General features: G+C 41.4%; 1 protein-coding gene across 1 annotated transcript in view; it reads left to right on the top strand.

Annotated features, from left to right (window-relative positions):
• The window catches only part of LOC122562013 (lipoxygenase homology domain-containing protein 1-like), a 222,353-nt gene that overhangs the window by 67,666 nt on the left and 128,164 nt on the right, over positions 1 to 26,523 (top strand). Inside the window, exon 10 of the mRNA XM_043714444.1 lies at positions 23,241 to 23,355. Within this exon, the coding sequence (XP_043570379.1) occupies positions 23,241 to 23,355 (115 nt within the window). The remainder of the gene's footprint in view (positions 1 to 23,240; positions 23,356 to 26,523) is intronic.

Below are 26,523 nucleotides of genomic sequence, written 5' to 3'. Positions count from 1 at the left end.
GTACCACATAATCATCACTCTCATCATTGCAGTTTGTGGTGTGTGTTTTGACTACATAACTGTAGACTTGGGCCAACTTGTAGTTGCATAATAACACTTACATAATGCACCCACAGGGAGACAAGCAAGTAGGTTGCCTTTAGATGAACAATTTCATTCATAAAGCTAATGCATTCTAAAGTTACAAGCCAAAAGGTGCAGAAGTTCCAAGGGTACTGTAACTCAACCTGTCTGAATTTGAAAGCTGATCTACAAATAAATTAAAGCAATCTTTAAAGCCAGATTAACTTATCATTTGTCATTTGAAGACTGCAGAGCATACAACCAAGTACTCAAATGTTCCCATTGTAATCTGTACATAGTACTATTGTATACATACACTAAATAACAGTTCATATGTATTATAAATAGTACAAATTTTGTAGATAATAAGATAACAGTTATATGAATTAACAAGAAATTTGACAGTTTTAAGTCTCGGAGAATGGGTTGAATTAGGACACATTGCAGTGAGTTAATTCCAATGTAGGTTGAGGATGTAGGATTTACTCAACTTCGCAGAGGCCGGGTCATAATGTGGCGGTGTGGGCTGAAATATGAAGATGAATATCTTTTGTGTCTCATTTCCTCTCTCACTCTACCTCAACTCCCATAAGCTTTGCCATTTTGTATTTCTGCCCATCAGATCTGGTCATGATCATTCTGGACCAATATATTGGCAACAAGAAAACATCTCACCAGAAACTTTACACTTTGTCTCCAATTCCATCTCCCTGCCTAGCCCCTGTTTAGTCTGAATCTGGCATTATGGAATGTCCATGTTCTGTTCAATCCTTACCTGAAGTTTATTCTCATCTCCTAACAACCAAGATTCCCATTATCCATCTCAGTAACATCTCCAAATTCTTTCTTGATCCCATCAACACTGATATTAATTTCTATAATTTTGTTGTTTCCTGGCTGAGCTATCTAATATGACACTTTCTTGTTGCCCCTCCATCTTATGTTTTTCCAACTCATCTGAAATGTCACACCTTCCTTCTCATCCTGGACTAAGTCCTACACATCAATCAGGCTCACTCCTAACTATTATCCACTGGTTCCTCAGCTCATTGATTTCCAAGTCTTGATCTTTGTCAACATCCCATTTCGTAAAAAAAAAAATTAGAAACAAAACCTTCATCATCTTATCCCAGCTTCTTCAGTAACATCCTCCCACACTGAGTCTCATTTTGTTCACACAGTTTGCATTTTCAAAAGACATCACAGTACTTACTTCCTTGACCGCAGTCATTTCTTGTGTATCGTTCAACTTTTGCTCTACATGGGGACATTTCTCTATATTAAAGCATGGTATTAGTCTGAATTATTGTTATGAGGAAATTAACAAATTGTGGTGATTTTAACTGTAGTTGGCATTGGTCTTTGGTGGGCAAGAGGGCACAAAGCAAATAGTGCATCAGCTAGAAGAGAATGGGGTGGAGCCTCAATCAGTTTGATATTGGACACCCATCTCCCATCCAAAGCTAGAGGGATGGCATAAACATTGGTGAACAAGATGGGATTTGAGGTGAGAGCTGAATTCAAGCTTATGGTCTCCAGCATAGCGAAGTGGTGGGGGAGAGGGTGAAGAAAATTACATAGTCAATGCCACTTGGATGAGGGACTAAAAATGTCATGTGGGTCTCATAAATTCCTTGTGAGGGCCCAGCAGATCACTCCAGTTTTTGCTGGCTCCCAGTGGAATCTTTTCAAAAGTGTAAGCTTATTGTGGCATCTTTTGTCTACACAGCCACCTGCCATGCAGCAGAGTTGACATCAGGCAGGCCTCCTCCCCAGTTGAGCACAAATTACATCACAGCACCATTGCGCCATAACTTGCGTCAAATGGAAGTCACTGAAAATAAAGTTGTACTGGGCAGGTACAGAGCAGCCTCTTGCCAGTAAATCAGCTCACCAGTTTTAATCTGCCATACTAATTACCGTCAAGAAGGGGGAATTAAGTCATTTCCAATGTGACAGGAAGGTGAATTATCAAGACAGGAGTGCTACAAATAAAGTGATTATATCATTTGCCTTAAACCCATAATACAGGAATGTAGCAGACGTTGATAAGCCGAGTAAAAGCAGTATTGAGTGAAGCAATAAAGGTACCCTACTTCAATGATAAGTTCCTCCAGTCCCTAACAAGAGTTGGCACAAAGTTTGTTCCTATAGTCTTAACATTATGTCTTCTAAGTATAATGTTTAGTCTGTAATAACATGCAAGTTTTCTGAATGCAGCCCAGTCATTGTCTACAGCAGTGGTGGGAGATCTCAAGTAAAGTTGAGACATTCCTCCATCTGTAAAATGATCCCAATACATAAATTATAGAGAGACCTGAAGCCTGATGATAAGGTTTGTGCTTCTGGGCTCTTTTTACACTCTGCTTTCTCTTCAAGTCACGTGTCTCTGGCACAGCAGTAATTTTTCATGAGAGTCCTGCAGCTATGCAGGAGAGAGCAGAGAGCAACTTGTTGTGTGAATGTGACACATAGGATAAAAGGTAGGAAAGAAAATTTGAAAATGACACCAACATGAAAGACAAGAAGAAAAAATCAAAGGAGCACATAGAAGATGACGAGGAAGAAGAAGTAGTACTGGAGAAAAGGAAGAAAAAGAAAGCATCTCCAAAAGAAGAGCCTAACAAAAGGTCTAAATCAAAAGGTTCAGTTGAAGATGATGAGCATGAGGATAAACCTCGAAAGGAGAAGAATAAAGGGAAAAAATCCAAGAAAGGTTCAGATGACAGTGATGAAGAAAAAAGAAAAAAGAAGAAGGAGAAACAGAAAGGAGATAGATCAAAAAGTAAATCATCTAAAAAAGCATACAACTATCAAGAAATTTATGAGAGAGAACTTCTGACATACCGCACTGAATCTTCAGATGACGGAGAGGATCTGTACCACAAGAAGAAAGGTCATTTTTGCACCAATGTCTTATTTATTGCCTTTCTCATTCTAGATTCACTTAATTTATTTATTTTTGTTGTTTTTGAAGTATATTCTTTTTGTCATTGGGACAACATCCCAATTAACTGGGGTTTAAACAAATTTGGCAGGTGGATGGAATGTGGAGTGGATGTACAGTGGAGTGCACGGACAAGTGTAGTTGAAGAACCAACTCAGCCTTGAAGGCAGTGCAAATGTAATTAAGGCACGTGGGAGCACAGCAAGGCTGGATGGCATTTATTTTAATGCAAGGAGTCTTACAAATAAGGTAGATGAATTCGGAGTATTGATTAACACGCGGGGATGTGATGTCATTGCTATCTCCAAGATATGGTTGAGGGAAGGTCAGGACTGGCAGCTTAAGATTGAATCTTTAAGTGAAACAGGGGCAGGGAATTATGAATGAGGAGGTGGTCTCATATTATTGAGCAAGGGAGTGAATTACTGTAGTAAGGGGAGATGATCTTTGAAGGTTCTCAATGTAGATTTGCTCGCTGAGCTGGAAGGTTTGTTTTCAGACATTTCGTCACCATACTAGGTAACATCTCCAGTGAGCCTCCGGATGAAGCACTGATAGTGTAGCCCACTTTCTATTTTTGTGTTTGGGTTTCCTTGGGTTGGTGGTGTCACTTCCTGTGGTGGCATCATTTCCTATGGTGATGTCATTTCCTGTTCTTTTTCTCAGGGGAGGTAAATGGGATCCAAGTCAATGTGTTTGTTGAGAGAGTTTTGGTTGGATTGACTTGGATCCAACAAAAAAAGGGAAGCTTATGGTAGATCCCAAAGGTTCAGAACAGTTAATGCCCTAGAAGTCATAGAGTTGTACAACATGGAAAAAGACACTTCGGTCCAACCAGACCATGCCGAACATAGTCCTAAACTAAACTAGTCCCACTTTCCCGCTGCTGGCCCATATCACTCCAAACCTTTCCTATTCATGTAACCGTCCAAATGTCTTTTAGATGTTGTAATTTGTACCCACATCCACCACTTGCTCAGAATATTCATTCCACACACGAACCACCCTCTGTGTAAAAAAAACTTGCCTGTTACGTCTTTTTTAAATCTCTCTCCTCTCACCTTAAAAGTGTGCCCCCTAGTCTTGAAATTCCCCAGCTTAGGAAAACAACCATCAACTCTATCTGTACCTCTCATTACTTTATAAATTTCTATCAGGTTACATCTCAACCTCCTCCGCTCCAGTGAAAAGGGTCCAGTGGATCCAGCCTTTCTTTATAACTCAAACCTTCCATACCCAGCAACATCCTGGTAAATCTCTTCTGAACCCTCTCCAGCTTGATAATATCCTTCTGGTAACTGGGCGACCAGAACTAGACACAGTATTCCAGAAGAGGCCATACCAAACCCTGTACAACCTCAGCATAATGTCCCAACTCCGATACTCAAAGGATTGAGCAATGAAAGCACACATGCCAAACTTCTTTTTAACCATCCTGTCTATAACTGGTGCAAACGTCAAAGGATTAAGTACTTGCACCCCTAGGTCACTCTGTTCTATAACACTACCGAAGGCACATTAATTGTATAAGTCCTACCCCTGTTGTACCGAAATGCAATAACTCGCATTTATCCAGGTTGAACTCCATCTGCCATTTTTGAACACATTGACTCATTTGATCAAGATCCTTTTGTAATCTTAGAAAAATTTTCTCACTGTCTATTATGCCACCAATTTTGGTGTCATCTGCAAACTTACTAGCCATGCATTCTATATTTTAGTATAGAAAACCAGGGGTTGTTTAAAAATACATTAGGAGAGTGCAGAGAGGGCATGTATAAATACTGGTAGGTAACATTAATGGAAATCCAAGGCCTTTTATAAGAATATTAGGTGCAAGAGGATAACCAGGCAAAAGTAGGGCTCATTAGGGACCCAAGTAATAATCTATGAGTGGAAGCAGAAGAAATAGCTGAGGTTTTAAATGAAAACTTTGTAGCTCTATTCACAATAGGGAAGGATGACATAGGTTCAGAAATCAGGAAAGGGTACTGTGATACACTAAAACAAATTAGCATTGAAAGGGTGGAGGTATTAGTGGTTTCAGAAGGCTTGAAAATGGATAAATCCCAAGATCCAAATGAAATGTATCCAAGACTGCTGTGGAGGCAAGAGAGGAGTTTGCAGAGGCTCTGACATTAATTTTTAAAATATTCTCTAGCCACAGGAGGAGTTCCAGAGGACTGGAAGGTAGCACAATATGCTACCATTATTTAAGAAGGGCGGTAGAGATAAACCAGGAAACTACAGGCCAGCGAATCTAATATCTGTGATAAGGAAACTATTGCAAAAATATTCTGAGGAACAAAATCAATTTCCACTTGTAGAGGCAGGGATTAATCAAGGGTAGTCAGTATGGCTTTGTAAGGGGGAGACCATGTCTGAGAAATTTGATTGAATTTTTCAAGGCCATGACAAGGGTTTAGATGAGGGCAGAGCAGTGGACTTCAGTTATACTTTTGACAAGGTCTTAACATGGCAGACTTATTAACAAGCTGAGAGCCAGGGGATCCAGGGTAATTTGAGAAATTGGTTTCAAAATTGGCTTAGTGGCAAGAAGCAGAGAGTGATGGTCGAAAGGTGTTTTTGATTTTTGATTTGATTTGATTTATTATTGTCAACCTTTACTGAGATATTGAAAAGTATTGTTTTGCAAGCTAATCAGACAAATCATACCTCACATAAGTACATCACAGTAATAGAACAGAATATAGTGCTACAGAATAATTCTGACAGACTTCCAATTGATATTTTTAAAAATTAGTACATTGTAAAGATGTGAGGGAATAATATGCTTAGAAGAGCTCACAAGAGTCATCACACTCTGGCGCCATCTTGGATAAAAGACTGGAAACCTGTATTCACTAGTGTACAAAAGGAATTAGTGCTGGTCTCTTGCTGTTTATTTTGTACATTAATGATCTAGACATGAATGTCACAGATTTATTGTAGGTGGTACGATTGGTAAGTTCACAGATGACACAAAAATTGATGGTGTGGTAAATAGCAAGGAGGAATGCCTTTGACCACAGGACGGTCAGATGGGCTGAATAATGGAATTTAATCATGAGGTGATGCATTTTAGGAAGACTAGCAGGGCAAGGGGTTACACACTGAATGATAGGACTCCAGGAAGTACAGATCACTGATCCTTGTCTGCATATCCATTGATTTTGGAAGGCAACAGGATAGGCAGAAAAGGTGGTTGAGAAAGACTATGGGATACTTGTTCTGAGAAAGGGTCACTGGACCCGAAATGTTAACTTTGATTTCTCTTCACAGATGCTGGCAGACTTGCTGAGCTTTTCCAGCAACTTCTGTTTTTGTCTATGGGATACCTATCCTTATTAGTGAAAGCATTGAGTACAAGAGTAAGGAATTATGATTGAGCTGTACATAATGTTAGTTAGGTCACAGCTGGAGTACTGTGTTTGCAGTTCTGATCGCTACACTATAGAATGTGATTGGATACCCTAGGGAAGGTGTAGAAGAGATTCACCAGGATGTTGCCTGTGCTAGAGCTTATCAGCTATGAAATGATACTATGTAGACTGGGATTGTTTTCGCATGGAGCAGAGAAAGCTGAGGGGGAATCTGGTTGAGGTGTACAAATTTCTGAGGGGTATACACAGGGTAGATAGGAAGAAATATTTTCCCCAAGTAAAGGGGTCAATAACCAGGGAAATAGTTTTAAGGTAAAAAGCAAAAGCTTTGGAGGGGATTTGAAGAAAATGTTCTTTTCACAAGGGTTGTGGGTACCTGGAATTTACTGCCAGAAAGGGTGGTAGACATGGGAAACCCTCACGACATTTAAGAACTGTTTAGATGAACACATGAAACACTGTAGAGTACAACATTATGGACCACATGCTGGAAAATAAGATTTAAATAGATGGATGTTTGATGACCAGTGTGGGCACAACAGGCTGTATAGACTGTATATGATTCAATTCTAGTTTAAGTTACTTAATGAAGGGAATGTACTAAGTACATATTCCTTTGTGGACTACTGTGTGCAGTTCTGGATTTCATATCATACAAATGATATAAAGTCATCAGTGAGGGAGTAAAAAAAGATTTACGAAGCAGATACCAGAAACGTAGGGGTGTGCCTATCAGGAGGGAGTGAACAAGCTTGGTCTCTGAGAAGGCTAAGTGGGGATCAAATGAAATTATGAAAAGTTTTGATAGAGTAGCACAGATGGCATGTCTCCAGGAGTGATTTGGCAGGCAGGAAGTGGCACAATAAGTCAAGGTATAATGTCCTATATGCCATTCCTGGAGCCTACCCATTTACCCACCCACCACATAGTGGTGCAGCATAGGACGTGTCCACTGGACAGTGAAGCCTATGTGAAGTGTGAAGCCAGTAACTTCTAGGCAAGAGAGGGAGAGAAAAAGAGAGGGTTCCTTCTATTGGGGCCCCATGAACCCTCGTCATCTCTCTAATCTCCTTGCCTTGTTCATCCCAGCACTCCAACACCCTCACTGCCAGGCCTCAGTAATACCTTAATTTGCCACTGCCATTGGTTACTGAGTGCAGTCCCAGCAGTGACCTGACAGTGCTGCTGGGACCACAGCACCATTTATTTGGCCTTGTGCACGTGGGCATGGGACGTCTCCCAGATAGAAGTGGAATTTTTGCTGTAAACCATTTAATGGTCTAGAACCATTAATCCATGGGAAAGGACCTGGCCCAATATAGGAAATCAGAGGACATCAGTGATGTTTAATAAGGTTGAAGGAAGAGATCAACTCTGTCACCAATACTGGCACCACTCATGTGTATGGAATGTCAGGGGACCTAAGGATATTAAATCCCTATTTGGCAGTGCCCTGTTACCAGAGCTCCCAACTCTTTGGATTGTCAGACTTCTGCCAGCAGGATGGAAGTCATATCTCCAAGAGCTGCTGGCCAATCAGAGAAACTCTCCATTACTCGGAGCTCATGGCTGATCCCAGTAATACACTGGACCTTAATTGGTGTTCGTTGTTAGATACAAGCACAGTGAATGCTGGAGAAATTCAGCAAATCTAGCAACATCTATGGAGACACAAACAGAGTTAACATTTTAAGTCCAATATGACTTAGAGTTATAGAGATGTACTGCATGCAATTAGACTCTTCGATCAACTCATCCATATCCTAACCTAATCTCGTCCCATTTGCCAGCACTTGGCCCATATCCCTCTAAACCCTTCCTATTCATATACCCATCCAGATGCCTTTTAAATGTTATAATTGCACCAGCTTCCAGCACTTCTTCTGGCAGCTCATTCCACCCACTGCATCAAAAAGTTGCCCCTTAGGTCCCTTTGAAATTTTTCCTCTCTCACCCTAAACCTATGCTCTCTAGTTCTGGACTCCCCCAACCCAGGGAAAAGACTTTGTCTATTTATCCTACCCATGCCTCTCATAATTCCATAAACCTCCATAAGGTCACTCTCAGTCTCCGACGCTCTGGGAAAACAGCTCCAGCCTGTTTAGCCTCTCCTGGTTGCTCAGATCCTCCAACCCTGGCAACATGCTTGTAAACTTTTTCTGAACCCTTTCAAGTTTCACAACATCCTACCAATAGGAGGGAGGACTAGAATTGCACACAATATTCCAAAAGTGGCCTAACCCCAATGTCTTGCACAGCCACAACATGACATCCCAACTCCTTTACTCAATGCTCTGTGCAGTAAAGTTTGCCTGGACTAGCCGTATTATTAGTGTGTTTTAAGACATCCAGCACTTCCTCCTCTGCAATATGGACATTTTCAAGATGTCACCATCTATTCCCTCACATTCGATATCTTTCATTTCCTTCTCCATAGTAAATGCTGATGCAAAATACATGTTTAGTTTCTCCCTCATCTCTTGTGATTCCACATGTCGGCTGCCTTGCTGATCTTTGAGGGGCCCTATTCTCTCCCTAGTTACCCTTTTGTCCTTAATATATTTATAAGATCCCTATAGATTCTCCATAACCCTATTTGCCAAAGTTAAGGAACGAGGGCTCGTCCGGGATTCTTTTGAAGAAGTGTCATACTAGACTCTAGATATTAATTCAGTATGCTCTCCACAGATGCTGTCAGACCTGCTGAGTTTTCTTCTTCATTTATTTATTGGATAAGGACATTGCTGGCTAGACCAGCATTTACAACTCCCTAACCACATAGCTGCAGGTCTGTAGTCACATGTGGGTCAGACCAGGTAAGTGTGGTAGTTTCCTTCCCTAAGGACTTTAGAGAACCAGGTAGGTTTTTCCAACAATTAAACTCATGGTCATCGTTAGGCTCTTAATTCCAGACTTTTAATTTATTCAACTTCCACCTTCAGCTCTAGTGGGATTCAAACCCAGTACCCCAGAACATTACCTGGGTTTCTGGATTCAACAAGATTACCATTAGACTATCATATCCCCCTGTAAGTTTCTCCAGCAATTTCTGTGATTGTTTCAGATTTTCAGCACTGCAATATTCTGCTTTTATTTCATTATTAGATTGCTGGAGAAACATAAATAAGGGCAGGATAGAGTTTGAGGGGAGCCATGAGGATGAGAACCAGATAGGAGTCGATGGCACTCAGAGACTAGGTGCCTTTGAACATGGAACCCCACCCCCCCCAGAACACCGCAAACAAACCCTATTATGTTTAGTCATCATTTTTGTGTATGGATGGAAATCAGTAATAAGAAAGGAGCAGTCACTTTATTGGGTATTTTCTGTAGACCCCTCCAAATATCAGCGGACTGATGGAAGAACAAATTGAAAAGCAGATTTTGGAAAGGTGCAGAAGTAACAGAGTTGTTGTTATGAATGACTTCAACTTCCCCAATATTGATTGAAACCTTCTTAGTGCAGATGGTCAGGATGGAGCCAATTTGGTCAGGTGTGTCCAGGAAGGATTCCTGATTCCATATGTAGATAGGCTGACTGGAGAAGAGGTCATATTGGGTTTGGTGCTAGGCAATGAACCAGGCCAGGTGTCAGATCTCTCGGTGGGAGAGCATTTCAGTAACAGTGACCACAACTGCCTCACCTTTACCATAGCCATGGAGAGGGATAGGAACAGACTGTATGGGAAGATCTTTATGGGTGAGGGGCAATTATACTGCTATTAGACAGGAGCAGTGGAGTATAAATTGGAACAACTGTTCTACCGGAATGTACAATAGAAATGTGGAGGCTATTTAAGGCACTTGTTGCGAGTATTGGGTAACTTTGTCCCACTGAGACAGGTAAGGAATGATAAGATGAAGGAGCCTTGGATGACAAGAGAAGAGGAGCTTCTTGTCAAAAGAAAGAAGGAAGCTTACTTAAGGTTGAGGAAGCAAGAATCTGGCACAGCTTTAGAGGATTACAAGATAGCTACGAAAGAACTCAAAAATGGACTGAGGAGAGCTAGGAGGGAGCACGAAAAAGCCTTGGAGGAAAAGATTACAGAAAACCAAAATGCATTCTACACCTACTTGAGGAAAAAAAGAATGACCAGAGAGGGTAGGGCTGATCAGGGATAATGGAGGGAACTTGTGCCTGGAGTCTGAAGAGGTAGGGGAGGCCCTAAATGAGTTTTCTGCTTCAGTATTCACTAGAGAGAGGGACCTTGTTGATAGTGAGATAGGACTAGGTTAATAGGCTTGAACAGATTGATATTTAAAAAATGGATATATTGGAATTCTAGAAAGCATCAAGATAGATAAGTCCCCAGGGCTGGACCAGATATGTCCAAGGTTGCCACAGGAAGTGAGGAATGAGATTGCTGCGCCTCTGGCAATGATCTTTGCATCCTCACTCTACACAGGAATAGTACCGGATGAATGGAGGGAGGTGAATGTTGTTCCTCTGTTCAAAAAAGGAAATAGGGAAATTCCTGGGAATTACAGACCAGTCAGTTTTACACCTGTGGTAAGCAAGATACGGGAAAGGATTCTGAGAGATAGGATTTATGACTATTTGGAAAAACATAGTTTGATGAAAGATAGTTAGCATGGCTTTGTGAGGGGCAGGTCATGCCTCACAAGCCTTATTGAGTTCTTTGAAGATGTGATGAGACAAATTGATAAAGGTCGAGCAGTGGATGTGGTATATATGGATTTCAGTAAGGCATTTGTTAAGTTTCCAGAGAGTGGTAGGTGCGTGGAATGCACTGCCAGTGGTAGTGGTAGAGTCAGAGATATTATGGACATTTAAGCAACTGCTGTACAAGCACATAGATGGCAGTAAATTGAGGGGTGTGTAGGTTAGGTTGATCTTTGATTAATATAAATGTTCGGCACAGCATCATGCGTTGAAGTGCCTGTACTGTGCTGTTCTGTTCTATGTTCTATCAATCATCTCAGTCCCACAATATTGTTGCAAAGGTGTCTCAGAGTAGTGGCCACGGTCTAATCATTTTTAACTATTTATTTCATGATCCTCCCTCTAAGGCTCATTCAGAAAGTTAGGAGGTATGGGAATACAGGGGAAATTTGGCTTTCTGAATACAGAATTGGCTGGCCAAAATAAGACAGCGAGTGGTGAAAATTGATTCATAGCTTTCTAAAAGAAACTGGAAATGTACATGCAACAAAAGAATTGCAGTGCAAAGAAGAAAAGGAGGACAGGTAGGGCTAGTTCTTGCCAAATGGCCTCCTTCTGTAATCATTCTAAGGTTCTATAATCCTATCAAATGAACTGTTTGCACTCTACACTCTTGAGCTTTGAGTGTTCTTGCAGCTGCGGTTGCTAACATTAATGGGGAGAACATCAACACACAGTTGACATGTACTTTATAAATGGGTTTGAGGCTTTGACAGGTCAGATGGTGACCCATTGGATACATAGTTCACAGCCACCAACCTTTCTCTTGTAGCCTTCTAATAATACGGCTAGTCCAGGCAAACTTTCAATCAATGGTGACTACCTGCACCCTCCACAGTGCTATTGTTGTTGAGGGCTTTGGTGGTGATGATGTCTTTGAAGGCCAGTGAGAAGGTTCTTCTGTGCACTGGATGAGTTGCTTCATTATCAGGCAAGTTCTGAACAGAGGAGAACGCTTTCAAATTGTAAATGAGATTAACTTTATGGGAGAAGACTAACTACAAAGCAACAGAAGCTTGATGGCCCAAAACACCATCTTAAAAAAACTCCTGCAGTGATACACTGGTGCCATAATGCTTGTCCTTCAACAACCATGGACACCAAGTGTCAAGTTTGACCAATCATGGGACTTTTCCTTTACCCTCCATTGACCTCAGTTTCTTCGTAGCCTCATGGAACAGTAATTGGTTGAATGCTACCTTTTGAAGGTAGTTGCTCTTACCTCATTGGATTGAGAATTTCTGTCTGTCTGGAGGTTGTATTAAAGTTTGGAGCTTGTTATTGCCAAGTATGTACCATTGGATAACACTGCAGATGATGCTTTCTATTACTTCACCGATGATTGATGATTGATGGTCGGGCAGTAATTATTTGTTCATACAGCATTTAATGCAATAAGACTTGGCTATGATCCATTGGTTATCAGATGGATCAGCTCCATTTACATTCATCTGCTTTTGATCCTGAACATTCAGGGAGTGCTGTATTCTAGCTTCACTAAGCTCATTCCAAGCTTGTTCATGTTTTTGGCAATCTCTCACATAATGATGAAGGAGCAATGTATTGGACTAAGGTTACAGAATGCAATATAACATTCTGTTGCTGCTATGGGTTCCAGGTTTCCTTTAGGCTGCTGCAACAGCCTTTAACTTGTACTGTGGATGGAGAACTTCCTCACCGTAAGACACGACTTTCCCACTACCCCTACTTGGTATATCTTGTCAGTAGGACAAGGCATACCTAGGAAAGCTGGGGTTTTGAAAAAAAGTGGTATTGCTATTTTGTTGCATTCCCTGCAGAACCGGGAATACCACTGCTATCTCACCACCTCTCCCCATCACTTAACTAAATGCTAGCAACTAACCCCTCCCGCCTCCCCGTCTTGAACAGTGATCTCCTACTCCCCTATTTTCTACTTTCCTCATATGCTGACGGCTGCTTCCAGTCCAACATGGTCAACATCAGAAACTCCAAGGGCACTGTGCAGTTGAGGGGTCTGGATGATGTGCCTATAGCCTCTCCCTCAACGGGCACCCACTTTGGAATTAAAACCTCCTAAGACCAGTGTTATGAACATGTCAGATTGCTTAAACCAGAGGGAAAGCTGATGAGGAATTAAACTGGGAAAATATATTAACAAAGACAAAAATCATAAAGAAGACAGATAAAATAAAGAGAAATGACAACTAAATGGCACAGCCAACCATTAGACATTTGCTGATCAACCTGCTCAGATGCATTGCAACAAACATCTGGAGTAGGTATGACTTGAACCCAGAGATAGGGACTTTACCACTGCAACACAAAAGCCCACAGTCTAGCGTTTTAATTAATTTCAGCCATTATATAACTGAGACTTACATAACTCAGCTATGCCTATGTTTCCTGAAAGGTGACTAAAGACTGCGAACACAATGAGAAAACAAAAGAATAACTCATTTCTTTCCCTATATTCAGGAAGAATTGTCGTTCAAGAGTTAATTGCTGAATGTTCCCAATAAGTAACGACTGCAATAGTTTCTATTTTGGTGACTCACACTGCACCGCTCATTGGAATGTGGTGTAAAATATTTAGTGAAGCCCAGTGCTGATATCTATTACAATAAAAACACTCTTCATCACACCTGATCCACTGCTCCCATAGTACACATCAGTAATATGAGATGAAGTTGATCAGGTAAACCTGAACTAACAGAGGTGGAGAATCCCAGTTTACATCTGCTTTGGGTGCATTTCGAAAAAAAAAGTTAGTTTCTTTCTTCCTATTCTTAGGCTTTCCTGAAAAAATGCAGAAGTATCTCTCAACCCCATCATGTATGGTCCTCTGCAGGCATGCATTTCATGCTAAGTAATTCATATCTCAGCAGATCACTGTCCACTGACCGCACTCTATAAACTGGCTGTCATGACCAAAAGACATGAAATCACAAACTCTTATAAAAATTAATTGTTAAAATGACGTTTGTTGGACTGAAACATAACCATCACTGACCAAAACATGCCAATATCTAAAGGGATTCTAATCACACTTACCAGACATCATCTATCTGGAAAGGTACATTATTGCATTGTGTGATTTTTGTAGTCACACACACAAAAAAAACAGCATGTGAGATACCTGTTCTGAACAGCTAGTTCTGAACAAAGTGGAACTATTGAAATTAATTATGCCCAAAGTGGAACTAACAGCTGCAGATGTGCTTGTCTCGGACACCAGTAAGATCCATGATTACTCATATATTTCAAGCCATACATAACTAAGCTGTGCTGGCCTGTCTTAACTTTACTTCACCCAAATTGACTTTATTCTGTTTTGGATTTTTCTATTACTTTATTGACCCTGACTGTTGCACTTCTCAGTTAAATCCAAGTTTAGCTATTCCTTGAGAAATAAAGTGCACGTAAGTGATGCAGGTAGGAGGATTCTGAGTTCAGCGGTGGAGGAGCCTCTGCCCTTGACCTTGTCCAATGGGTATGAGATTTTTGTCCCTGTACGGATGAGGAAAAGGGCTGTGGACAGGATGAGCCAGCTGACCATGGCACCATGGTGCAGAAGGCCATTCAAGAGCGGGGAGCAAAAAGACAAGTAGTTGTTATAGAGGACTCTATAATTAGGGGGACAGATAGTATCCTTTGTGAGCCATATTGAGAGTCCCGCATATTGTGTTGCCTCCCGTTGTCAGGGTGCAGGACATTTCTGATTGGCTTGAAAGGATATAGGAGAGGGAAGGAGAAGATCCAGTTGTTGTGGTCCATGTTGGCACTAACAAATTCGGCAAGGCTAGGAAGGAGGACCTGTTTGGGGATTATCAAGCACGAAGAAGGAAATTGAAGAACAGGTCCTTGAAGGTCATAATCTCTACCCGAGCCACATGCTAATTTGCATAGGGATAAGAAAATTAGAAAAATAATCGTGTGGCTAAGAGATTGGTGTGAGAAAGATGGATTCCATTTCATAGGACATTGGCATCATGTTTTGGAACCAAAGGGATCTGCACCGATGGGATGGTGTCCACCTGAACCGATCTGGAACCAGTGTTCTGGTGAAAAGGATAAATAGGGTGGTCACTAGGACTTTAAACTTCTGAGTCAGGGGGAAGGGAAAGGGAAAGCAACAGGAAGTATGGAGTCAGGTAGAAAGATAAGCAGCAGGTTAGCATGTGTGCAGGGTTTAACTTTGAGGCAGACTAGGAATGAAGCAAAAAGGAAGGATAACTTAGGACATACTCATGGAGATATTGGAAATCACGAGGATAAGAAAATTAGCATTAAGGCACTTTACCTGAATGCTAGTAGTATTCATAACAGAAGTAGATGATTTAACGGCACAAATCATCGTGAATGATTCTGATGTGGTAGGCATCACAGAGACATGGTTGCAGGGGTTTCAGGACTGGCAGTTAAACATCCAAGGATTTACAACTTATTGAAAAGACAGGGAGGTGGGCAGAGGGGGCTGGGTTGTCTTTTTAGTTAAAAATGAAAGTAAATCTATGGTACTGATGGCATAGAGTCAGATGATTTGGAGTCTGTGTGGGTGGAGTTGAGGAACCACAAAGGCAAAAAAGCCATAATGGGAGTTATATACAGATCACCTAGCAGTGGTCAGGACCAGATGCGCAAGATGTACCAGGAAATAGATAGGGCATGTCTAAAAGATAAGGTCACAGTGATCATGGGGGACTTCAATATGCAAGTGGACTGGGTGAATAATGTTGTTGGTGAATCCAAAGAAACTGAATTCATGGAATACTTTTAGGATGGCTTGTGATGGAGCCCACAAGGGAACATGCTATTCTGGACTTAGTGCTATGTAATGAGCCAAACTTTATAAAAGATCTTGAAGTAGGGGAACACTTAGGAGGTAGCGATCATAATATGATAGAGTTCAGTCTGCAGTTTGAAAGAGCAAAGGCAAAATTGGATGTAATGGTGTTACAGTTAAATAAAGGTAATGACCGTGGCATGAGAGAGGAACCGACGAAAATCAACTGGAGGCAGAGCCTAGTGGAGAAGACAGTAAAGCAACAATGGCAGGAGTTTCTGGGTGGAATTGAGGACACAGTACAGAGATTCATCCCAAAGAAAAGAAAGATTATCCAGGGAGGGATTAGACAGCCATGGTTGACAAAGAAGTCAGGAAGTGTATCATAGAAAAAGAGAGAATCTATAAATTGGCCAAGAGCACTAGGAAATCAGAAGATTGGGAAGATTACAAAAATTATCAGAGGATAACAAAGAGAGGAATAAGGAAGGAGAATATCAAATATAAAGGTATGCTTGTCAGTAATATTATAAATGATAGTAAAAGATTCTTTCAATACGTAAGAAACAAACAAGAGGCAAAAGTAGACTTTGAGCCGCTCCAAATTCATGCAGGAAGACTAGTGCTGGGAGATAAGGAAATAGCTGAAGAACTTAATAAATACTTTGCATCAGTCTTCACAGTGGAAGATATGAGTAATATCCCAACAATTAAGGAGAATCAGGCGGCAGCGTTAAGTATGGTAGCCATTACAAAAGAGAAAGTGCTAGAAAAGTGCTAAATATTAATAAATCTCCTGGCCCCAATGGGCTACATCCTAGAGTTCTGAGGGAGGTGGCTGACAAAATAGCGGAGGCATTGGTTGTAAAAGTCACTGGAGTCAGGGAAAGTCTCAAATGATTGGAAAATTGCTGCTGTAGTCCCCTTGTTCAAGAAAGGATCAAGACAAAAGATGGAAAATTATAGGCCAATTAGCCTAACCTCGGTTGTTGGTAAAATTCTAGAATCCATCGTTAAGGATGACATTTCTAAATTCTTGGATGTGCAGGGTTGGATTAGAACAAGTCAGCATGGATTTAGTAATGGGAGGTTGTGCCTGACAAACCTGTTAGAATTCTTGTTAGAGGTAACAATTAGGTTAGACCAGGGAGACCTAGTGGATGTTATCTACCTAGACTTCCAAAAGGCCTTTGATAAGCTGCCTCACGGGAGGCTGCTGAGTAAGGTGAGGGCCCATAATATTCAAGGTGAGCTACTGGTATGGATTGAAGATTGGCTGTCTGAAAGAAGGCAGACAGTTGGGATAAAAGGTTCTTTCTCAGAATGGCAGCCAGTGACAAGTGGTGTCCCGCAAGGTTCAGTGTTGGGGCCGCTGCTGTTCACTTTCTATATCAATGATCTGGATGAAGGGACTGGGGGCATTCTGGTGAAGTTTGTTGATTATGTGAAGTTAGGTGGGCAGGCAGGTAGTACTGAGGAGATGGGGAGGCTGCAGAAAGATTTAGACAGTTTAGAAGCATGGTCCAGGAAATGGCTCATGAAATTCAATGTGAGCAAATGTGAGGTCTTGCACTTTGGAAAAAAGAATACAACCATGGACTATTTTCTAAATGGTGAGAAAATTCATAAAGCCAAAGTACAAAGGGATCTGGGAGTGCTAGTCCAGGATTCTCTAAAGGTTAGAGTCTGTGGTTAAGAAAGTAAATGTAATGTTGTCATTCATCTCAAGAGTGTAGGAATAAAAAAGCAGTGATGTGCCTCTGAGACTTTTTACAAAGCTCTAGTTAGGCCCCATGTAGAACACTGTGTCCAGTTTTGGGCCCCACACCTCAGAAGGACATACTGGCACTGGAGCGTGTCTAGCAGAGATTCACACGGATGATCCCTGGAATGGTAGGCCTAACATGTGATAATCGGCTGAGGATGCTGGGATTGTATTCATTAGAGTTTAGAAGGTTGAGGGGAGATCTAATAAAAACTTACAAGATAATGCATGGCTTAGAAAGGGTGGACACTGGGAAGGTGTTTCCGTTAGGCGGAGAGCCTAGGACCCCTGGGCTTAGGCTTAGAATTAGAGGGAGTCAGTTTAGAATGGAAATGTGGAGCCATTTCATCAACCAGAGAGCAGTGGGCCTATGAATTTCATTGCCACGGAGCGGAGTGAAGGCCAGGACGTTAAATGTCTTCAAGGCAGAGATGGATAAATTCTTGATCTCACTAGGAATTAAGGGCTACAGGGAGAGTGTTGGTAAGTGGACTTGAAATGCCCATCAAGCATGATTAAATAGTGGAGTGGACTCGATGGGCTGAATGGCTTCACTTCCACTCCTATGTCTGCTGGTTTTATGGTCCAATACCTTTTAAAATTACAATAATTTAAAGACAGTCTCCAGCAGAAGTTTCCTACCAATCAACAAACATAATAAAAAAGAGTAGCAGAAAAAAACACGTCTCCCCTCCTTTCACCAACTTCCTCACTCCGTACACTTCTTGCATCAAACCTGAAAGCACCTCTTTCCCTCCCTGCACCAAATTCCTACTCTGAATCAAGCTCCCAGATATGGTCTCCGTCTGACTCAGGCATTGCCTCTCTCATCCTGACCAAGTCCTTACTGACCATGTGCTTTAAAAATCCCTTTCTTGTGATTAATCACTTTCTACTCCTTTAAAGATTTCTCGCTTAGCTTCCCATTACAGAAATCAATCAGGCTCGCAATTTCAGATAATTGGTAAATAACTGTCACAATCAGCAGCTGTCTGTTTAAGTCGGATATTTTAAGTTACTTAAAGGTTGTTAGTTCTTGGTCAGACTCAGACTTTTATTGTGAAATTAAACTGAAAGAGATTTAAAGTTGAATTCCCACTTTGAACCAAATTCCCAGATATACTCATTTGGTCTTTGTCTCAAAGTCTCCACAACATTGACCATGCAAGGTTATTCTTCACCAGGTGTATGGAAAACATGCTCAAAACAGGTTGAAGAAATTTGCGGAACCGTTTGGCAAGGTCATGTTATATAGAACCAGTTATAGACAAGGTAGAGCCTAAAAGGACTTTACTCTTATGTGTCCTGAGCAGGACGCTCCTTCACAAATGCAGTGAGTTTTCAGGACAAACGATATCATGTATACATCACCCAACTCTGACACAAGTCCAGCAAGTTTTTTTAGCTTCCTGAACAGCTGAACTGTAGGGCTAACTGACATGAATTTAAGACCCAACATTCAGCATTATGTTCATTTTAAAGCTATAATCACATTTGTTAAGGATGCTTATACGTGTCCCTTTGTTGGGTTTAAAGATGTATATGTACAGGATAGCCTATAGGCCTCAAAAGATTGTCAGACAATAACATTGCATTGAAAATTGGACAGTCATTTGGAATCCCACAATACATACAGAACAGCTAGGTGTGCTGTCAAGATGCACAATATACATAATTTTCTGAGCGTGACAAATCCAAGAAAAGTACCTCTGTCTATGGCCATCTTTGATCGCACAAAGTCCTTTGACTGTCAACGTTGAGGGATAGTGGAATATACTACTCAAATTCAGTGATGCAGCAATTCAATACCATTCTCTGCCTGATTCATGATGAATTGCAAGCTGTGATCCCATCACCAGATCCACCACAGACTCACTATGAGTGTAAACTGTGGTCACGTATTTCTCAAATGTTCTTCTCCATGTTTTTGCCGCAACATTCCACCCATCACCATGAAACTCTCCACCATAGTGGAGCTAACTTACAGAATGAGTGTAAAATTGTTCAATCGTCACCTTCAAGCCAGAACCAAGACCACGCCTACTTCTGTCATAAAGCTGCACTATACAGACACCTGCATGTGTACTCCTTCAGAGCCTGAGCTACAAACCATCTTCGACACGTTCACTGAGGCATATGAGACAGTGGGCCTCAGACTAAACATCCAGAAAATAAAAAATCCTCAGAAAATGCTAGAGAAACTCAGCAGGTCTGGCAGTATCTGTGGAGAGAAAACAATGCTAATGTTTCAAGTCTTAGTTATTGTCATAGTCATGGAGATGCACAGCACAGAAACAGACCCTTCGGTCCAACTGGACCATGCTGACCAGATATCCCAACGTAATGTAGTTCCACTTGCCAGCTCCTGGCCCAAATCCCCCCAAACCCTTCCTATTCATGTACCCATCCAGATGCCTTTTAAATGTTACAATTGTACCAGCTTTAGCACTTCCTTTGGCAGCTCATTCCATACAAGTACCACCCTCTGCGTGAAAAAGTTGCTCCTTAGGTCTCTTTTATATCTTTCCCCTCACACCCTAAACCTATGCCCTCTAGTTCTGTACTCCCCCACCTCAGGGAAAAGACCTTGTCTATCTATCCTAACCATGCCCCTCATCATTTTATAAACCTCTATAAGGTCATTCCTCAGCTTCTTCAGAACTAGAAGCAAAACTGGAAATAGTGGTACTTAAGCTGGTGACACAGGCATGGGCAGGTGGGTGGCGAGAGTGAGAGCCAGAGGGAGAGACAGAGAGAGAGACAAGTGGATTGTTGATCATCAGCCAGGGAATCAGAGAAGCTAGATAGGTAATAACATCCTCCATGAGTAGCTGAGAATGGGTTGGCTCTGTTGAAAGCAATGCATTTTGTGACAGGAGCTGGTATGGTGGGGGTAGGTAATAGATAAGGAAAAAGGTGTTCATGCTCTGAAATTGTTAAACTTGATGTTGAGTTCTGATGGCTGTCAGGTGCCCAAGCAGAAGATGAGGTGTTGTTCCTTCAGCTTGCTCTGAGCCTTGCTGGAGTACTGCAAAAGGTCTGAAGCACAAATATTGGCATGGCAACATGGGCAGTGTGTTGAAACACCAGGCAACTGGGAGCTCAGGGTCATTTTTACAGACAGAATATAGTTTTCCTGCAAAGTAGTCACCCAGGCTGCATTTTGTCTCCCCAGTGTATAGGAGAAAATATTGTGATCAACAAATACAGTCGACTAGTCTAGAAGTGCAAGTAAAGCATTGCTTCACTTGAAAGGTATGTCTGGGGCCTTGGATGGTGAAAACAGAAGTTGCCTACCAGCTTGCTCCTTCCAACAACATTACCCCCAACCATCAAACCCCACTGCAAGACCCTGGCAACTTAGATTATTTCAAATACCTTAGGGTCTCCTCTTATCTTGACTCCAATGCATCAGTGCAGCCTTCAGATGACTGAAGAAGAGAGTGTTTGAAATCCAAGACATCAAACCAGCACCAAGCTCATTGTCTACAGAACTGCTCTAGTCCCCATTCCTCTATATGCATCGAAAACATATACCATGTACAGCAAATCCCTGGTGAGTTAGTCTAGCACTGCCTTTGCAAATCCACTGGCAGGATAGGTATACCAATGTGAGCAGCCTCTCCCAGTTCAACATTCCCCAGTATCACCAGGCACTGGTCATCCACATTGTTTGTATGCCCCCCACAAGACTCCCTAAACAAATGTTGTACTCCATGCTACAGACAGCAGAGTAAACACTACAAGGTCATCCTTAAAGCCTCCCTAAACAAATGCAACATCCCCACTGACATGTGGGAATAGCTTGCCCTAGAACACACAAACTGGAGAAGCATCTGCAAAGACTGTATGAGTATCACCAAAACGCAGCAAGTGGAGGCCAAGTGCAAGCAGCAGAAAGAGCACATAGAATCCAGAGTGCCCCACCCACCCGCTTCCTCAAACATCACCTGTGGCAGTCTCTGCAGCTCCAAAATTGAACAATGCATCCGCCACAGACCACTGACCTCCCTCGAGTGCAAGTAAGGCCATGAGGGACTGCCAAAGGTGGACATGATGTCAAGGATTTGCCATGTATAGTGGACGTTGGTTTGTGCTAGGATTGTGGTACTGTGCAGTGGAAAGTGTTGCCTTTCATGCTTTACAGACAAATCATACTATACAACTACATCAGGGTAACAGAGCAGAGTGTAGGATACAGTGTTGCAGCTGCTGAGAAGGTGCAGAGAGATCAACGTTAACACTTAAGAGGTCCATTCAGAAGTCTGATAACAGTAGGGAAGAAGCCGTTCTTGAATCTCTTAGTATGTATATTCAAACTTTTATATCTTCTGCCCAACAGAAGAGGATGGAAGACAGTAAAACCGGGGTGGGAGGGATCCTTTTTATGTTGGTTGCTTTCCCAGTGCAGTGGGAGGAATAGGTGGAATCAATGGATGGAAGGCTGGTTTGTATGATGGACTGGGCTGTGTTCACGACTCTCTTGTAGTCTTGGGAAGAGCAGTTGCCATGTCACACTGTGATGCATCCAGATAGGATGCTTTCTATGGTGCATCTATAAAAATATGTAAGAGTTGTTATGGACGTGGTGAATTTTCTTAGCCTCCTGAAGAAGTAGAGGTGTTGCCATGGTTTCTTGTCTGTAGTGTCAATGTGGGTGGACCAGAATATTGTTGGTAATTGTCACCCCCAGGAACTTGATGCTCTCAACCATCTCCACCTCAGCACCACCCTCCACCCCACTTCCTGAAGTCAATGACCATCTCCTTTGTTTTGTTGATGTTGATGGTGAGCGCGCAGAAATTGAAACAACACACAAGGACAAGTGCCTCGCTTTTGGAGAATATGTAAGCAAAGACATTTATTACATGTTTTGTCAGTTGGACTCAGAGTGTGGTGTACTTGCTCTTACTGGAAGCTACATGCATTAAGACAGGGCCCTGTTCTTTAGAGACAAAGGGGACTTTTTAACTGGGCCAACATTTTATGCCCATCGCCATTTGCCATTAAGAACCTGGTGGTGAGCTGACTTCTTGAACTGCTGTATGTACACACGCTGCAAACACACCTCAAAGTACATCACGTCAAAGAATCATTTTGAGGTGTGAACTCTATTATTATACTGGACAATTCAACAGTCAATTTAGACATGACAATGAGATAAATACCCAGGGAAGACCATTGTAGTGCTGATAGTTAAAGGAAGTAAAGTGGTCATGTTTCTTCCTGAACAAGTTGACAGGATCTCACTTTAACATTATTGGAAGGGATTGGGAAATGGATTTGGGCAAAGCCTGTATCAACTAGATTTCTAGCCTGCATTACAAACATCCTGTGCTTTGGTTGGTGGGAAATATCGTTTCTTCAGTCCACTTTTGTTTTATTTGAAGAAACAGTTTTGGGAATTGTTTAAATGGGGAGGACGGTGTGGAGGAGCATTGCTGAATTTCCCCAGCAGTTCTGTATTGTCCTCTTGAAGTCCTTGTACATCTCCCTGATACAAATGTATTCCTGACGGATAGCTCATCGGAATCCTGTTCTGGTAGATTTCCAATTTTGAATCAAACGATCTCTAGTCAATTCCTTCCATCTCCCTTAATCTTTTTTAATTTCCTCTTATCCTTCACTAACAGTTTATGAAGTTGTAACTGTAACGGGTGACGTCCGAGGAGCCGGAACCGATGCCAATATCTTTGTCACTCTCTTCGGCGAGTATGGGATAACGCCAAAGGTGCACCTGACCAGCAAGTAAGTGAATTATGTTTCCAGAGTTCAGGGCTGTGAAAGCAGATTGTTGTGCTATAATTATTCTGTATTAATCATGTCTCCACTGACGGGTATAAACAGAGAGGATGGTATTTATTGTACTCACTGCCACCTCCTGTGCTGATTGCACAACAGTTAACATATTTCATAAGACCAACATTTCCTTTAATATTTAATGGTTGTACATGGATAATCAATGTCTGTTTTATTCGGCCTCACACCCAGGTTAATTCATGTGAAACAAAGCCTGCATGATATCATCCAGTTGCTACATGGCTACACACAGCTTAGTTGGAGCATTGCTGACCCAAGGTTTCTAATTGCCATCAGTAATAGTTTCATAGAGTCATAGATATACAGCACGGAAACAGACCCTTTGGTCCAACTCGTCCATGCTGACCGGATGTCTCAACCCAATCTAGTCCCACCTGCCAGCACCCGGCTCAAATCCCTCCAAACCCTTCCTATTCATATACCCATCCAAATGCCTTTTAAATGTTGCAATTGTACCAGTCTCCACCCCTTCCTCTATCAGCTCATTCCATACATGTACCACCCTGTGTGTAAAAATTTGCCACTCAGGTCTCTTTTATATCTTTCCCCTCTCACCCTAAACCTATGCCCTCTATTTCTGGACTCCCCCAACACAGGGGAAAGACTTTGTCTATTTACCTTATCTATGCCCCCCATGAATTTATAAACCTCTATAATGTCGCCCCTCAGCCTCTGATGCTCTGGTAAAACAGCCCCAGCCTATAGCTTGAATTCTCCCACCCTAGCAACATCCTTGTAAGTTTTTTCTGAACCCTTCAAGTTTCACAACCTCCTTCCGGAAGAAATGAGACCAGAATTTCACACAATATTCCAAAAGTGGCCTAACCAACATCCTGTACAGCTGCAACATGACCTCCCAACTCCTAAACTCAATGCTCTGACCAATAAAGGAAAGCATACCAAGTGCCTTTGTCACTATCCTATCTACCTGCGTCTCCACTTTCAAGGAGCTATGAACCTGTACTCCAAGGTCTCTTTGTTCAGCAACACTCCCCAGGACCTTACCATTCAATCATAACATCTTAAATAAAGCTACAGCATTGTAGTAGCACTGGATTCAGGTTCCAGTCTCTGAGGAGTTTAAATCCCATTACTGCCTAGTACTGTGTAGATATTTTCTAATCAAACTGTTCAGAACTGTTATTTCGCACCTCTGGAGCAGATGGCATATGAACCCAACCTCCTGGCTCAGAGGTAGTGGCAATACCACTGCACCAAAGAGTGCAGTATTCTTTTTCAGAGGCCAGTTAACTCCTTCAGGTGAGCAAGTTCTCTTCTAATCAGAGAGCCGTTATGAGCATGGTCCCACCTGCCTCAGAAAGGGTGGATTAAAACATCAAAATTGCATCTTCCTCAAAGTTTGAGATCCTTTTATATTTGGTGCATTCATTTAATGTACCAGGGAGAAAATGGAAAAGAAAATCCCATTCTTGGAATGGAATGGTGATGTCTAAATGGCAGCTAATTGCATGAAGTCAAAATCTTAGCTAATATGACAATATATTGTGTCAGCAGCCAATTTATGTTAAGATTTAATCATTACCACTCAACTCAGGCTGATTTACTTGCTGCAGTCATTGCACTAATTTGGAGATTTAGGAGTTAAATACTCGGCTCCATATTGACAGATGTGATGAAAAGATGACTGAAGACTGCATATGATATTTAAGAGCACAATTGTTATTCCAGCTGAATTGAAATAACTTTTTTTGAAACAAAAACAAACAAGTTTGCCAATATGTAGACAACCATTACACACTTAATGGCTGAATTGAAGTGACTGTAATGGAGAAAAACTGCATGCAAATCATTGTTCAGCATCCCCATCCAAAGCTATCACTCCTAATCTTGCAACCTTTAGAATAGATAAGAGCTATAATTATTCTAAATAGTAGCCTTACTGTTTGACTTTATTCTTTCTAGTGATATGGGTATGTATCCATCTGCAGTATTACTTTGGCAGCCCAGATATATTTACAAAAGAACTCAACTTGGAATGCAGAGCACCTTGTCACTGAGAATTTCTTTGGGCAATTTTTGTGATCAGTTGCCATTATTTTTAAAGAAGATCTGTACCACCCTACCACACCCAACCAGGTTGAGTCCTCCTGGGCCAGGATTTGGTCCCCCTCAGGATTACATTCCCCCACCTCTGGCCTTCAGTTAGGATCAGATCTGCCTGTAGCCTGCAATCCGAAGCAGGCTCGTCAGTCAGTTTGACTTCCAGGCCAGTAACCCATGAGGATCAGACAGCAGATGCTGTGGAATTAAACATTTTCAAGTTCCACCTCCAAGATCCTAAAAGAACAGTTAAGTATCCAAGCACCCTTTCTAGTTTCCCCATCAAATATTTTGCAGAATAACCAAAGGGATTTTGTTTAAGACTGAGAAAGAAGTTTCTGTTGTTTGTGTAGCTGACATGGTGTGGCTGCACCTTGGAAATAATTTTTAAAACTGCAGGACCTGCCATCACATTAAAAAGTAACTGCTCTGGGAGAAAAATATACAGTTCAGGCCCATGTTTTTGAGGGTTCTGATGTCTTCACATAAAACACATAGGAAAGTCAATACATACATTTTATTATGTTTTTAAGAACTTTGTATTTCTTTGATTTATCTATCATTTTTATTATCTGAGTTCGTTCATTAAAATTTAATGTGCTGACAAAAATATACAATCAGTATTCTGTGATAGCATCTTTTGAATGTTTCAATTTGGTTATGATTGTAAAATTTGACATTTTCCTGACAAGACCTGCCAATGGCAAAATTTTATCTACAGTTTTGCATTGTGAAATGACATAGGGCTTCACATTAAAAAGACTGCACGAGATTATGGTGTATACTACATGTGTATTTAATGATTCACTTCATGCAGCATACCAGTTCATGGTATTAATTGACATAATGGAAATATTTACTTAATAATTTATCAATGACAGTGCAGAAAAATGGTGCCATGAAGAATTAAGTATTCTTACACAAGAAGTATAGCTTCTACTGACTTCTTATATCAGCTGTAAGTAGCTTCTAGACATGAGTTGAAAATGAGACAAATGAAAAAGAATTAGCACAAAGGTACAAAATTATAAGAGA

This window comes from Chiloscyllium plagiosum, chromosome 1 (assembly GCF_004010195.1).
Source record: "Chiloscyllium plagiosum isolate BGI_BamShark_2017 chromosome 1, ASM401019v2, whole genome shotgun sequence".
Lineage (NCBI taxonomy): Eukaryota > Metazoa > Chordata > Chondrichthyes > Orectolobiformes > Hemiscylliidae > Chiloscyllium > Chiloscyllium plagiosum.
The sequence above is the reverse complement of the archived record's forward strand: the minus strand, read 5'-3'. Positions and strand labels throughout refer to the sequence as shown.